Source organism: Copadichromis virginalis, linkage group LG1 (genome assembly GCF_057382275.1).
Source record: "Copadichromis virginalis isolate Kocher_CV1m ecotype Utaka linkage group LG1, C_Virginalis_male_GT1.1, whole genome shotgun sequence".
NCBI lineage: Eukaryota > Metazoa > Chordata > Actinopteri > Cichliformes > Cichlidae > Copadichromis > Copadichromis virginalis.
In genome coordinates this window covers 9,408,455-9,425,127 of record NC_140618.1, presented here as the reverse complement: position 1 = coordinate 9,425,127, position 16,673 = coordinate 9,408,455, and the positions used below count along the sequence as shown (strand labels likewise).

Genomic DNA, 16,673 nt, shown 5'->3' with positions numbered 1-16,673 from the left:
ATTGGTTTGTAAAAATGGTGCAACTTCAGTGATGTGGAACTGGTTTGGTGTTTGTCCGTCAGATACACGACAAAGCACATTTTTTTGCAGAACATGCAAGCGGCCATCGTTATTGTCGTATTTGTCGGACTAAGATGCTCTTAAATCTGGGAGTAATCTGGATCCTAAACTCCGTATGCTTCTGGTCAAACGAACACTGCAGCATCACTGAGAGTTAAAAACTGTCTAAATTCTTTCATCTTTAATAAAACGATCAGCATTGCTGCTTTACCAGGTGTAACTAAGAAGTTTAACTTCCAGGCATCCATGAAAACAAAATTTATTACATTTAACGGAGTTAGAAGTTAGCAGGAAGCTAGCGGAAGTTAGCTCGCTAGTTTCGCTAGTTACCTAAGCATGATATTGCATGTTCTGACTGAGAGATTTCTGAAAAAATTCAAACGTACACCTCTGCTATCACTTCCAACATAAATGAAGACGGGAAACTAAACAGCAGTGACGTTTGTAGGGTTACTGAAGTTGGACTAGTTGGTATATAATGATGTGCTACGTGATCGCTAGCGACACAGCTATGTTAGCATAACATAAACAGTGAAGCTGGAGGACAAACACTAACACTTTTCCCACTTATAAAAGTTAACGTGAAGGTTCCTGATAGTTAAAGACAAATGCAATCGCATGGCAGGATGCTGTAAACGGACCAAACTTCAGTCAGGAGAACAACTGAAATAATCCATCCACAATATGAGGTTAGTCATTAATATACTGCAACAAAATGGGAATAGAGCAGCTGCCAGAGAATTCAACATTAATGAATCAATGGTACAGAAGTGGAGGAAGCAAGAAGAATGAGTTTAATAAAGTTTGATTTATCTGACTGCTTTGTTTCGCTTAATGTGCCTTATAATCCCGTGCACCTTATGGTACGAAAAATACGTACTGCACACTGCAGTTTAATGTTGCAAAGCACTTCTTTTTAACTTTAGTGGATATTATACATGGTTATGCTCAGGATGTGTCAGCTTTCAGCAAGGAATTTGCATTTGCACTGTTACATTTTTATAAAGCTTTAATGTACATAAAAACCAGCTTCTTGTTTAAGTGAAAATAAATGGAAGGTTGTCTTTTTGCGCTAGTAATGTTGTGGAGTTGTATTTTGTCTCGCATCAATTATATCGTCAGTTATATAGTTATTGCAAATTTTCAAATATATATATATATATAAAAACACCCAGCACGCCCCTGCGGGCGGTTTATCCTTCAAGCTCGGGTCCTCTACCAGAGGCCTGGGAGCTTGAGGGTCCTGCGCAGTATCTTAGCTGTTCCCAGGACTGCGCTCTTCTGGACAGAGATCTCCGATGTTGTTCCCGGGATCTGCTGGAGCCACTCGCCTAGCTTGGGAGACACCGCACCTAGTGCTCCGATTACCACGGGGACCACCGTTACCTTCACCCTCCACATCCTCTCGAGCTCTTCTCTGAGCCCTTTGTGTGTGTGTGTGTGTGTGTGTGTGTGTGTGTGTGTGTGTGTGTGTGTGTGTGTGTATATATATATATACACACACACACACACACACACACACACACACACACACACACACACACACACACACACACACACACACACACACATATATATATATATATATAGTGATAAATATTTTTGGCCATATCGCCCTGCTCTACTTCTAAGTAATACTAACTGAAAACTGATTACCACTATGGGCAGATAAAGACAAGACAAGATCCCCAAAGCAATTTTTTCTCCCCAGAAAAGCATGCTGATATTACATCTGTCACAAAGATGCTTCCATTAGCTGGAAGGACGGTTTCATCTTAAAGAAAGCTTCAGACTGCTGACCTCAAATACAGAAATAAAGTGAACAGAATGGCTTCATTTAGTTTCATTCGCTTCCTTCTTTCACATCAAACATGTTACTGCTGTTTGCATCTTCCTTCTGAAAAGTTTGATAACCTTAAGTGCAGGTTTTTATACAGAACACAAGCTGGTACCACATACAATTCATTTCTTTTGGACATCCAAGAATGCAAATAGTTGTTTGGGTTTTTTTGCCCCACCCTCCAATGACGCTGGAGAAATTTCAGCCTCAATCACACACTAAGTTTCATTTAAGGGTAAACAGAAACTGAAAAGCTCCAATCTGCATTACAGAAGAATTACTTTTAATTTCATGGTTTAGAGAACACACGTCACCATGGCTTCATTCAGGATACCTAAAAATAGGTCAAGTTAAATTAACCTCTGTCAAATGCATTCTCAACAGAACATTGATGTCAAGCAGTTTCACTTACCAACAGCACCACTAGGTTTCATTTTACAGCAAACAGTACTACTGCTTCCTTGTTTTCAAGTGATGAGAGCACACATTTAAAAACAAATAATGAATTCCTCCTCTGGCCTCACCTTCTAGGATCAAATTACATCCCAGTCCTCTGGCCTGCCTGACTTGAAAGCTTCAGGACCCTTGGTACCATTTATCACATAATCCCACTTGCCTATATCACTGTGGTGTTACATAACCTAGAAGAGCAGCTTTCCAGAGAGCTGAGACTTGGAGAGAAGTCTAACACTTTCCTCCAACAAGCTTATTCTAGTGTTTGAAATGTTGCCAGTCATGTTTATTCCCAATTGCTGCCTCTAACATTAGTGCTGCTTCATTTTAAACCAGTTGTGTTTTGTACTCTAATGTAATTTGGTCAATATGTATGAATAAAATATGAATGGAGCAGAGCTGCTTAGGAGCAATGTTGAATTTTCTTCTGACACCACTTTTTGACTCCCCAGTAAGGCTGTTCGATATAACATATATATATATCGGATGACGATATAAAAACGTCTATCGTTTCATTTTACGCTATCGTTTGTTTCGTGGTGTCGCAAAATAAACTGTTTACGGCAATATTTTTTCATCGTTTTGATGGTCACTGTAGTGGCTATATTAATTTCTTAAAGTTCTCTCTTTCTCTTATATTTAATATACTACAGACGGACAAGCGCCTGTTTTTATGCGTTGTTGTTAGCAACAACGACGGTAAAACCAACGCGTGTCCGCTTGTTTATTTTACATATAAACCTTTCACAAAAAGCTCAAGATCCTGTTGAGACTTTTCAAAATAAACTGAATCACGTGAAAGAGTATGCAGAGTATTTACGGATGAAAAGCAAAAAAAGACCCGTCAGGTGCTAAAAAATAAACCTTAGACTCAAACGTTAGAACAGGCTTTTCCCCGCAGCAGGCTGTGTAATAAATACTCAAAGAAAACGGCGGCCATTAAATTTATGTCTAAAAATGTATCGTTACATGCATCGGTTAAAACACTCGACTCCAGGTACACGACACCCAGCTGGAAACACTTCACACAAGTCGAGCTGCCCGAGATTCACAGAAAATGTTAAATTTTTGTGATTTATATCGTTATCGGGACGATAGATGTCTTATATCGGGATATGAGATTTTGGTCATATCGCACAGCCCTACTCCCCAGAGTACTGGAATTGACTTTGTGTCGGTCTGAGGAATTAAAGCAGTGCTTTTACTAATCATTTCATTTATAAAAATAGAAAAAAAAAACTATGAAAACAGTCTGTGATAGCTGAAAGCACAGTCAAAGGTCTAGTTTTCACCAATCGCACTTAAAAAGCTAAATATTACTATAAAAGTTCAAACAAATCTTAGAAAACATTTAAAAATGTTTTACTTTCTATCAAATGATTGGTTGGTGACTGCAATTCAACGTGTAGGTCCCCAGGTGTCCAGCACCATTAGGCAATGTCATGTATGTATGGGGGGGTATGGCAACATATGTGCCCTAATCAGTGAAATTCACGATATTGCTCCACAATAATCAAAATATCTTCCCAGTCAGTTAAATCACATTTGAAATGATTTATCACAGCAGAAGAGACAGAGCTCTGAGCTCTTAACCGCATAACAAATGATGTTTTAAATGTTATATACCTATGTGGTATGTGACTTTTGTTGCCATGATGCCAGGTCTCTCTTGGAAATGAGATTTTTAATCTCAATGAGATTTTTTTTACCTGGATAAATAAAGGAGGAATAATAATAATAATAATAATAATAATAATAATAATAATAATAATAATAATAATAATAATAAATAGAAAATGAGAAGCAATGAGTAACCATTTCCCTCAAAGCCTACAGAGATTAAAACATCAGTGATCAGGCAGTGATTCAGTGCAGGAGCAGGACTGACAGGTCAGAGGTAAGGATGAAAAACTTGGCAGCTTAAGTTTCAAATTGCTGACAGTGAGGGTGAGACTTGACACAGCACAGCTTGAGTTGAGTTGCTGAACTTGGTTGGCTTCATTCCCCACTAAACTTGGCACAAATCACAAGGACTCAGTTTATGCATTAAAATTTATACTCGAAAACAAGACTGTACACTCCAACCAAATGCACTTTTTTTTTTATGCATACTTGAATGTTTTTGTAAATAAATTCCTGTAAAAGGGGCTATACTTCATGAGGACACACCCTGTCCAGGAGGCATAATAGGGCCTTCTGGTGGTTGGAAAAAATTTTTTTATATTTAAATATCTATATCTATCCATCTATCTATCTATCTATCTATCTATCTATCTATATCTATCTATATCTATATCTATATCTATATATATATATATATATATCTATATATATCTCAGAGGTAAGACAGAAAAATTAGGGTAGAGATGCAGGATTGGGTGTGGTGCTGAAAAGCGTTCATGTGAATGAGAGCCATCTGTTAAGTTGGTGAGAATGAAGGAAAAAGAGGTTACTGTCACATCACACTGAGCAACATTTACTGGATGTTCCAATAAATGTATTTACTGAAGCAAACCTTTAGAATTTAATATTTAATGGCCACTTTAAGACATTCCTGTGCCGAAAAACACCTGCTCAATGCAGTCTAGTTATGCACCAGATTAATCATGCTACAGTTCTCGCCATTTTTGTTGGTATATTTAGCCAAAACAAGTTCAAACATTATCCTTTTAGTCAAATCAAGGCTTGAAATTTGTGCTGTGCCAACCTTTGCAACAAAGGGTTCCATGCACATCTACAGCAACGTTACATGACACTGCTGTGTCTATGAAATGACATCTTCAACAACAGTAGCTTTGAACTGACGGGGATGCCTGGAGGCAAACCAGTCGCATTACACACAGTGTTGCTAAATGAGGACGAGCACAAACAGAAGTAGACGCGTCAGTGTCACACAGATGGCATATTCATTAATGTTTCATCAATGAACTGATCCGGTGGTAAATGTTGGCCACTGGGACAACACAGCTCCAGTTACACAAAAGCCCACACACTGCTGACTAAGTGTGACAGGCCTGGGTACACCTGAATGATGTACCAGGGTGCTATGGTCTAAATAGGAATAGCTACACCAGAAACCTGATATAGTCCAGGATAGTAGTTGGAGCTTGAAAATCACTCTAATCATCATGTTTAAAAATAAATAAAGTTACAATGGTTGATGCTCATATTAAGGATGTGTGCAACTAATGTTTAAAATGCTGCTGCCCTGGCTAGTCATCAAATACAATCCAGGAGTACTTCTGCTAGTTGCAAACATGTGGACAAACCAGCACAGTTTTGCAGTACTTTGATGTAAAAGAACAGATGCAGCAGTCTCAGTGTAAACTCAACCACATGATTGTTAACCATGCGTTTTCTAGCTTTTAGACTAGGTCTTCAGTCCTCTGTTAGTTGAAACAGTCACCAGGAAAATCTCTATATCAATCACTGTGATAGGTTTAAATAATGAGTTCTGTGTATTTACCACCAAAATTCAGGGTCCTCTAAGCACTCAGTTTCAGACAGTCAACTCGTACCAGGCTGTTAGCATAGAAAGTCTACCCATTTGCTGATCAAACCTTCTATTCGCAATGAGCAATACGAAAATCAACTTAAAAGAAGAGGAGCTAAAACGCCTCGCTTTAAATAAATAGGGCTCCATTTTTAACTGTCAGCCATGCAAAGCTCACCTACAACAGTGCAATAAACAGAAAATGGTAATAAAATGTTTGTGTGGCTGTTTTTCCTTGTTTTGTTTTTTTAAACTACTAATAGACAAGAGTCAGTTACGATCTTTCCTTTGGAAAATACTGTTTTACAAGTTCACTGCATCGCACTGGAACACAGGAAGTTTCCATAGGACTGGAAGAGAGAAGAAAAAAGGGAAAAAAAACAACTACATTCCTCACTACACATGGGAAGACAGTATGACCAGCTGCCCACACGTGCTGTTCAGAGTGGGCCCGTTTTACATGGTATTCACAGGACATGCATAAGGCTTCTTTCTCACTACAAGCTTACACACTTTGGCTGACAGCCAGCCAGTAAGCAGAGAAAGAAAAAGGAGAGGGTGACATGGATGTCAAAGCCAGCAGAAACTAGATGAACCACAGCTCCACTAACAGAGTTTTAGTCACAGAGGCACTGTCTATGGGTGTCCTAGGGTCATATAAATATCTAAAAAAAATGGATGCAGTAAATGGTAATAAAACAATATGGTGAGTCAACTCATTAGTGAACTATTAACCACACATTTAATTAGCTTGTAAGAGATGTACTCTATAACTGGAGCCCTCAGCTAAGGTGAAAACTATGGTCAGGTTTGACATGAGGGTTGTTTATTTTTGTTTTACTCTTTCATTTCTGTGTCGTGGCCGTGGGCATGCACAAACATATCCAAAATATTAAACACAAATTCAGTTAACTTCAAATGCAATGAACTTGGTACCTTAACGTCTACTTAAATGCCTCTGGACTACTTGCATTAGCTATAAATCTTTGTTACTATGACTTGCTATTTCAGATGTTTTGTCTCCCATGTTTGGAAATGCCATTTAAGTTAACAAAAATGGACACATGTAGTATAGCAAGCTTAATTTTAAGATCGTCAAAACAAAAATAATCTGCATTTAAAGACTCCTTTTTGCATTTTTTAAAGCAGGTTTCATCTTTTTACTTTACAGCAGTGAATTTTTGCCCCAACCTAAAAGCTCAAATCACCATTTTGTTCAGGTAGAGTAATGATGGGAAGAGTGCTTTCAGTAAAGTTTACCAATTGACAGGAAGTAAAGCAACATTTCCACAGTTGAATCTGTGGAAGAATCATGAACAGTTACTTTGGTCTTGAGAGCCCTCAGAATCTCTCACCCAGTTTACTGTCTGTAGCATGCTACAGTTTGCGATTAGCTATGGCTCTCTATTACTTTCTAGTTACTACTGTGTAGGTCTCCCAAGGCATGCAAGTTTACTGCCAACTGGGGCCGTCTGCACAAGCAAACTTTTCACAGTTGGGGCAGATGAGCACTTGGCCTTTTGAGAACAGCTATATAATCAAAACACCTATTAGTCTGGGCATAAAACGTCCTACCAGATCACAATGTGTCCTCCACCCTCCTCACTGATTCAATTGCTTCTTTTTCCCCCCCTTTTGTTTTTTTAGTTTTGTTTTAATTTAACAGTCAAGGGCAAAGCCATTTTAGTCAACACAATCACCACAGTACAACACTACTGACCAAAACAATAGCCTTGTAATCTAATAAAACTACCTATCACTTTGAATTCTAACATCATGTCCCTGCTGTAAATGACTAACCTTGAGACATTATCTACACAATAAAAAGCACAACATGTGTTCTGCAGGACAGAAAAAGGCCACAGTTCTACCATCTACACTTACTTCCTGTGACCATATCAAGAATCTAAATAGCTGTTCTACATGACTAGAAAATTAGGTGGAAACACTCCCTTCAAGCTCCTAATCTGATTGGATGGACAGAAAGGGCTCAGGTTTCACTCTCAAGTGGGTTGGCTTTGTTTAATGGAAGTAAGGCCGTGTGGAGCATGTAAACACTGATCCATTGCCATCAAGAGGCAGGCTGCTTGCTTGGACCATTTAAGTTCCAGAAAACCTGGAGGAGCGTCAAACACAAATAAGCACATGCCTCTGCCTCTCTAGCCAACCCACATGCCCAAATATAGTGTACAGATTGTCCCATGGAAAAATGCACTACCATATTGCTCTGTTTTGCCATTTTCAAATACCAAAAATGCAACAGTGATTCTCTGGTTTACATACGCCTGCTGCCCAAAACATTGACAAGACAGATTTGGGAAAAAGAATCTAAAGCATGTCACTGCACAGGGGGGCAAAAATGGCAAAAATTTGGCTGGTCACAGACTAAAACCAGACAGGAATCCCAGTAAAAGCTTGAGTGGAATTTTTTATTTTAAAAGTGTTTTGTTTTTTGTTTTTTTGTTTTTTTAAAACTTCTTTACCTTCTTCTTAAAAAAATCAAAAGGTGAAGAACTGAAATGCTCATTTTCCACTTTTGCCTTATGCCACTCTGTAAAGGAAAATTTGTGTGCCTATTCCTACACTACATTCTGGGTACACAACCAACAGCCCATAACGAAATAACTAAGACACTAGATCTTAGTAGAATCCTGACTGGAGAAGAGGGCTTGAAGGAGAAAAGGATGAACCAAAATGACACCAACAGTAGCCACAGTGGGCAGTTTATGTTGTTTGTTGTTTTGTTTATTAAAAAACAAAACAACAACAAAATGCTCAGGTACAATATAGACTATGGGTCCGTTCTTCGTACCTCGCTTACTACATCCAAGATCAAATGACACATCCAAGATCAAATCATCGCGCTAACTTTGAGCTCACTATTCCGGTTCTCCGAACACACCTGTTGTTGACGATTAGTATAGCTGGATGAAGTAATGTGAGATCACTGGGTGGCTTAACAGGGGCTACGCATCGATAGTAGAAACATTGATCGGCAACCCTTTGATTGGTCGGCGAAAATGTCGAAGGAGTGCGCTCGGTATTTTTCGGCAGCAGAGCAAGAACTCTTGATTGAGGGATTTCAGGAGTTTCAGAGTTTAATTAAAACGCAAGGGAACACTGCAAAGGCTGCAAAAGCAAGGAGAGAGGACTGGCAGAAAGTTGCTGACAAATTAAACTCGCAAGTAATTTAATAATAATAATAATAATAATAATAATAATGGATTGGATTGATATAGCGCTTTTCAAGGCACCCAAAGCGCTTTACAATACCACTATTCATTCACTCTCACATTCACACACTGGTGGAGGCAGCTACGGTTGTAGCCACAGCTGCCCTGGGGCAGACTGACAGAAGCGAGGCTGCCATATCACGCCATCGGCCCCTCTGGCCAACACCAGTAGGGTAAATTTATTATATTACACTATATTATATTATGTTACATTATATCCTCTTTCACATTAGAGCCACAACAGGACCCACTAGAACATGGGAACAAGTAAAAGTGAAATATAAGAATATTCTTCAGAACGGTAATATTTATCACTTATATTGCTTTTAGTCTCTTGAAAAGAGACCCTGAAATAATCTGTTTGTTTATAACAGCAACCAAGAAAAGGGCAGAGCACAAAAAGACAGGTGGTAGTCCTGCACCTCCTCGTCAACAAGTTGGTTAAGTGAATAATACCCTCACGGGAAAATCGATATCTCTCTATGAGCACACTGTCGCGCTGAGCTAAAGGATCCTGTCTGTCCCGCAATATACGCTGAATTCTGAGAACTCTCCTTATCAATCTTGCACCTTCCGCAATGGGCTGCTCGCGTATACGGACAGGACATGGCTGCGACAGACTTCCCAAATCCACCTTCGCTTTTATAACCGTGGTCTCTCATCTTGATTACACGAAGTAATTTACAATTACTACTCTAAAATATGAATTACAGCTGAAATAATCAAATACATGAAATAGAATGATTAATAGTACATTTCCCTTTTTTTAGGAAATGACCTGTATGTATCTGTATGTAATCAATGAAAGGATCAAATACTGCATTATCTTTAGTTACATTGATGTTATTTATTTATGGTAAAACAGTGGTAAAATATCGCTGTTGCTTTCGTATACATGAAGCGGACATACCTGAGTGGCCGCGATCTAATCTTGTTTACATAAAGTAAGCCTGCTCCCGAGCAGGTTTACACTTACGGATCTGTTGCTATGACAGCAAGTCCCGGATGAGCTTCGGAGAACCGAACGATCCAAGATCACGCAAAATCGTCAACAATCAAATCCAGCTAACTTACTTAGCGAGGTACGAAGAGCGGACCCTATGTCTGCAAATTTCTGTGTTGAACCCACACTACCCTGTTCTCTTAAGAGCGCAGATGAAAGGCTTTAGAACAGTTTTTCACACGTGTAACCAACACTTGCTCAATATTATTATTATATGGCTCACTTAGATAGCTCTTACTAATCACAGATGAATCACAGAGAAGAAACTTGGAAGATTTAACATGAGTAATGCAAGATTTCTCTGGTCATGTTGGCATGATTGTCATAGCAACAGCAACTTGTAAAGGTACAACAATAAATCTTGGACTGAGACAAGCTAGCTTGCATGCTAATACATTTGTTAATAGACAGGGTGATGACTCTCCACAAGGATTCATTTTGTCTACAGTTCATCAAACTAGAAGTGCAACCACTTTATTTTCAGTATATTTTAATAACCTGATTTGACTGACCAAAGCCACACCAAATGATTTGAATAAAGCTCATCTGGTTGGCTAACACCTGTAACAGCACTTGACAAGATGAATTCTACTGGACTTTTCACTGCAAGCTCAGCAAGCAAAGCAACAAATCCATAATTCAATTCAGCAAAACTTAACATCATCCCACTAAAAGTGAAGGTGAAGATGGGGTTAACCAATGAGCATGGCTTTGGTCTGATCTTTAGAATCACCCAATTTTTATGAGAGTAGACTTAAAGTCTTACTGTGAACGAAAACTGGTGACTGAGCCTATAAATTCAAATTGTTGAAAACCTCATCAACTTCAATTGATGTTTTGCACACTCATGTCCACAGATCACATGGTATTAACTTCCACACCATTTTGTCATGGTGACAATGTAGGATCACGTGAATAAGGCATTCGGTTGCATGTGGTTGCTAGAGGTTTACTGCAGTTGCTGGGAAAATTATTACTAAAATCCCCACCCATGCACGCCTAAAGACTAGCCAGCCAGCCCCCTGGCAACCACTTGTTGCGAGGGAAAAGTGTATTTCCCAACCAGTTGGTTAAATAGCAGCCTTGCGATTGCTTTGGTGACATATTGCTACAGTTGTACTTTGAATGGCAATGACGGATTGTCTAAGAAACACTGTCCAGCTACTCTCCAAGATGTAGTGAAACTGTGACGCAAACTGAACATGAAGAGGGTTCACCTTCAAAGTAAAAGCTGTGCCTTAGTAGTGTAGCCAACATTTTGCAAAATACAGAGCTTTTGCTTTGAAGGCAAGTAGGGCTGAACGATATATCGCATTTGCGATAATATCGCGACATGATCAAGTGCAATTTTCTAACCGCAAAGGCTGCGATTATACTCTGGACATGTCCAAATTCATGGGCTGCATCCTCCTGAGGCCGCATTTGTAGACCGATTACGTCACAGCGACGCGCCGAAGGCTGTCCAAATTACTACCATATCCCAGAATTCATAGCGCGGCCCAGCCAAACTCCAGTTTCCAGCAATGGCGGCCGCTACTAAGTTTTAAAATTACTCATACTAATCTTTCTGGGTCACAAAATAAACTTTTAACATATTTTCAGGCGAGAAAGTAGTTGTGTAAACATCAAATATCTGCTCGGTTTATCAAGATATCCCATATTTGCAAAAGTGCTTCGACGTTTTCAGAGGCGTCTGCTACCCACCAGCTCGACAACTAGCCGGGAGCTCGAGGGTTACTGATGCGGCCGAGAACGGCACAACTCCTGGCACATCATTTTCAGATCACCGTGGAGTTTCGCTGCTCGGGTTAAACGTAATATATAAGTCACTTAGACAACCTAAAAATGTTATTGTTGGGCTTTTTTCAGTGTTTTGTTTGTTCGTGAGTAAATCGGTTTGGCTGAGATTAAAGTTATTAGATTAGATAAAATAAAACTTTATTAATCCCCCGGGTGGGTTCCTCCTTGGTTTTCACACAGCTGACTAAACGTCAAACAGAAAACTTATTAAACAGAAGTATGAGACAGTCGAGAATTTACACCAGTGTCTGGTTATATTTTAGATAGCAAGAAGCAGACGGCCGAGTTTATTAAACTCCACCGAGACAGCGGTGACGCTAATCAGAACTAGACCGTCCAATTTCACGCCTTTAAATTTTAAAGGCGTGTTTGTGTGTGTGTTTATACAATTGCTATTATGTTTGCACTTTATGTGTAATGTTACTGACTGCAGAGATCAGTAAGATGTGTGTATTTTTTATTTATTAGTTTTATTTATTTAATATTATTTTTTAATTGAATGACTGTCTAGTAGTTCACAGATGTCGAAAAACTGAGTGTGGTAAAGCCACTGATTTTGTTTATGTATATTTCTGCAATCTGCACATTGCACTGACTTTCATTTTAATGTTTACACCAGGGTTCCTTGTCAGCACTTTATGCTCAGATGTTTGTAAGCTAAAAATAAACTATTGTGTATGTTCAAATATACTGTTGTGATTGAAGAAGTTAAATAAAAATGTCAGTCATCAATTCATGCATCACCTCATGTCATCATAACAGAGGTCTGTCTTCCAGGAAAGAACAGTTTAAAATTAATGTAATATAGTATTGGCCATACTATATGATGTATTGCTTGTCTTTGTTTAATAATACAGAAGACAAAGACCTTAAAAAAATAATCGCATATCGCATCGCAATCGCAATATTGGGGCAAAAAAAAAATCGCAATTAGATTATTTTCCATAATCGTTCAGCCCTAAAGGCAAGCATTCTCCTTTTCCAGTTTACCATCGTACCCTCTCAAGTTTTACTACTTCTGGGCTTAGAGTTAGTTAGTACGCTAAGATAAACATGAAACTCTATAGGCAAGTGTGCCAATCTCCAGGCAAAAAAATGAATCTACAAAAAAAAAAAAAAAAAAAAAAAAAAAAAAAAGGAAGAAATTGGTGAAACCAATTTCACCTAGCGACACACAGGAACTTGCCAACCAGTTGGAACATTTTTCCCCCTACCAACCAGTGGTTGTATCACATCCAATATGCCGGCCAAATCAAGAAATGTGCACATGACATAAATAAAATAGGACAAGCGGTCTTTGAAATCCCAGGTAACTACATCTCACAGTCAAAAACAGTAGAAAAGTATAGTCTTTTTAAGCAAGAACCAATCAGCCACAAGATACTCTTCTCATGAACAACATGACCATTAATGCTAGCACCCATGACAGCAGTGCTTTTTAAAGCCACTGATTTAAAAGTATATTCCATCTGTCTGACTCAAGGTGTTGCATTAGTGTGCTCCCAGGCTACAACTCCCTAGCAACAAAACATGTATAACAAGGGATATTTTACAGTGAACCATTCACATATACAGTAGCTCTGCACATGTTCATTTTCAAAATACATTTACTGTACTGCCATACATCACATTGGCCCTGTGATTTACTACAGTATGGTTAAACAGAAAGCCTTCCGTGGTGGTTGAAGTCCGATTCTAACTCTGAGGTTCAGGTTTTAGTATTAGCCCAGCTAATCACTAAGGAATGTCCTTAAGCAAACACAGAGCTACAATATTACTATAAATGAGAATCAGCCAAAGACTAAACTCCACACCAGGGTGTTCTGCTTGTCTGCACTTGCCTAACAGAAAGGGGTGGGAAAAGAGACAAACTTCTGCGCTTTAAGAAAAAGAAAATTAAAACAGAGCCCCACCCACCAAAATATTTCCCCACAGTGATCACATCTAAAAGAAACAAATGACAAGAATGAAAAGAAAAAGGCAAAAAGTTAATATAGGCAGTCTTCTCTCATTGAGTCATGTAGTTCAATACTGTAGACTAATGCTAGAAGACTAAATGTAGTAGGTAGGAACAACAATATAAGCCCGGCAATTTAAACATGCATGCTCTCTACGGAATCAAATCTCATTCTCAGTAAATGAAGTGAGTGTCTCTCAAATGAAGTGATAGTATAGTTTAGTAGCTGCCAGAATCTGCTTTGTGGAAATTATGAATCAAATAACTGCTGAAGTTAGCATTAAACTCCAGTATTTTTTCCCTTGCATATGAATAATGTTGGTACCCAAAGAGTCTTTGACCCCTCTCCAAAGGAAAAGCATTAGGACTATAATAAATATTTCAAAGACAACCAGATTTTAAGCAGGGTTTGTTTGTAAGCAGGGAAACAGACTGATTGCCATAACAATGCTATAACCATGTTGACTATCCATGAGTGCTGGTCAAAAATCACCACCAATGCCAAAAATTCTTTTAACTTGCATTTTCTTTTGCTTTCACAGTGCACTCTGTGTTAAAATACACCGTTGTTAGTGGCTAGAAATAACAGGAAAATAATTTAATTCCTTAAAAGGGGCTACAAACACTCCTTAGCTGTCCACAGACTAACAGCACTTATGATCACACTCCGCAGGCTAATAGAAATCCACAGCGACACTAACTAAAAGGCCACTTCACAACCACAATCGTAGTATAGCATCCATACAGCAGATTTGATCTACCATCAGCCCAGGTTAGCCAACCTGTTTCGAGTTGATTTGCATTCCTTCACCTTGTATTTGTCAGTGTCATGATGTTATTCTTTACCTTTGCAATTTGTCCTCTGTCATATCTTTCACCCTCTGAGCATTCTGAGTACACCAGCATTGAATGCCATTAACTGTTTGTCCTCTCTTTCTCCTTGTACTGCAGGTGTGTTTGGCTCAAGAGCAGAAGGCTTTTGATCTGCAGTTACTGACCCCCACCAACTTACTGACTTTTTATTGTACTGTTTGTCATTTCTCCATTTTCCTTCCCTCTCATAACCAGTTGAAGTGGTCTGTTTCTTCCAAAGGTTCGTTTCTATTAAAGGAGTTTTCGCCTCCCCACTTTCGCCTAAAGTTGTTGGTGAACGCAAACATGAACTTTACCCAGCAACAGTAATGAGTACGTATAAGAACAAGACTGGGTACACTTATCACTTAACCTAAATGATCACTATAATGTTCTAAATACTACAGAGACTCATATGGTGTTGAATATTTATCCAGAACCACGTAGAATCGAAATAATAATTAGACTGTAACAAGGAGCTGGTCATCGATATGCAAACCATAGAGCTTAACACCGACTCTAAGTCTCTGCAACTTTGGAGGGATAAAAAGCCATTCTTCCACAATATACTTCCTTATTTTGGTGTTTCATGATAGTGGCAGAGAGCACTATCAAACTTTTTTTCTTTTAACTCTGGACTGCAAAGGAGATACCATATGGTTTTGGCCAAGGAGCCATGTGAACTCACGCCACTCCCACCACAGCACCTTTTCATAACCTTATATAATAGTCTTAAATAAGGTGCCTTTCAACCAAAAGTATTAAATTTTATGCTCAAATGAGCCTTAATGCAATTAGAAAACATTGCACATGGTTGCCCAACACGATAGGTGGAGCTGACAAAGTGGGTGGGGATGGGATCTGACAGCCTCAATTATCTCAGCATGCAGGTGTTCAAGTTAGGCTTTAAATAAACAAATAAATAAAACACTGCAGGTGAACACCTACTTGGGGTTGGCTTACACATTCACACCCTCATTAAGGGGTCCAATACAGTAAAATAATTTATAAAGGTTCTCTCTTTTCCAACTTCGTTAAACTCTTTCTTACCCTATAATTCCCTCCGAGTAGTTCCTTTCTTTCCATGGCGTGCCCGTGTAACCAACATATTCTTTGTTGTCACCGTTTAAGATGACACTGAATCCGAAAGTGCTAGCTTTGTTGTCCCTTTTTCTTTTGGGGGGCTGTCCGTCCGTGACTCTGCTAACAGCGACCCCGCTGCCGTGCTGTTGCTGCCCTCCTCCACCGACACCGCCCGTACCAACGACTCGGCTGTTGTGGTTGCTGTTAGTTTCGAGTGGTATGAAGTCCCCCTGTACTGTCAATTCTCCATCCCCCATCGGGGCCGACATCCCCTGAGTCTTGGCTTCTCCGATGCCGCTGCTTTTTGTATCGGGTGCCTCGTTTCCTTCTGCGACGACGGCTCCCGACACCCCGTTAACGTTAGCTTTTGGGCTCGATACAGTAGTGTAGCTGTTATTCACGTACAAGTAGCCAATTCTCTGTGTCATCTCCCAAATCTGCATCCACAGGTTGTTAGCGGGTCCACGTTGTTCTGGTTGGAACCAGGCGATCCTCGGATCCATCAAATGACACTGTAGGCAAACCGCCCCCCCGCCACCACCGAGCAATGCTCAGCTCGTGTGCAGCTAGCCAGGTCGCTGGCTAACGTTAGCTAGCCTGCTGTAGCCTCGTTATAGCTGCTGCCCGTTACTTCTAGAATCTACTTTTTTTTTAAAAGAAAAAAAAAGAAAAACAACAGGCTCCCTTGTAGTAACGATGAAGACAGTTTTCGACCCAAAAACATCCACAGCAAATAAGTCAAGAGCCTGAGTCAAGTATTAAAAACGGTAGCTCAAGCCAAAGTTGTAGCAGAAGACTGGAAAAACGTGCAGGCACCGCTGGTAGAAGTACCTCTCTGACCCTTTCCTCCAGATCGTGGGTCCCTCAATGGCGGCGTGTATATCTGTACTTCGCATGCG

General features: G+C 39.5%; 1 protein-coding gene across 1 annotated transcript in view; it reads right to left on the bottom strand.

Annotated features, from left to right (window-relative positions):
• tent4b (terminal nucleotidyltransferase 4B) overlaps positions 1-16,673 on the bottom strand; it is a 30,693-nt gene extending 14,020 nt beyond the window's left edge. The window contains exon 1 of the mRNA XM_085447645.1: positions 15,742-16,673. Coding sequence (XP_085303771.1) covers positions 15,742-16,277 — 536 coding nt within the window. The 5' untranslated portion in view covers positions 16,278-16,673. The remainder of the gene's footprint in view (positions 1-15,741) is intronic.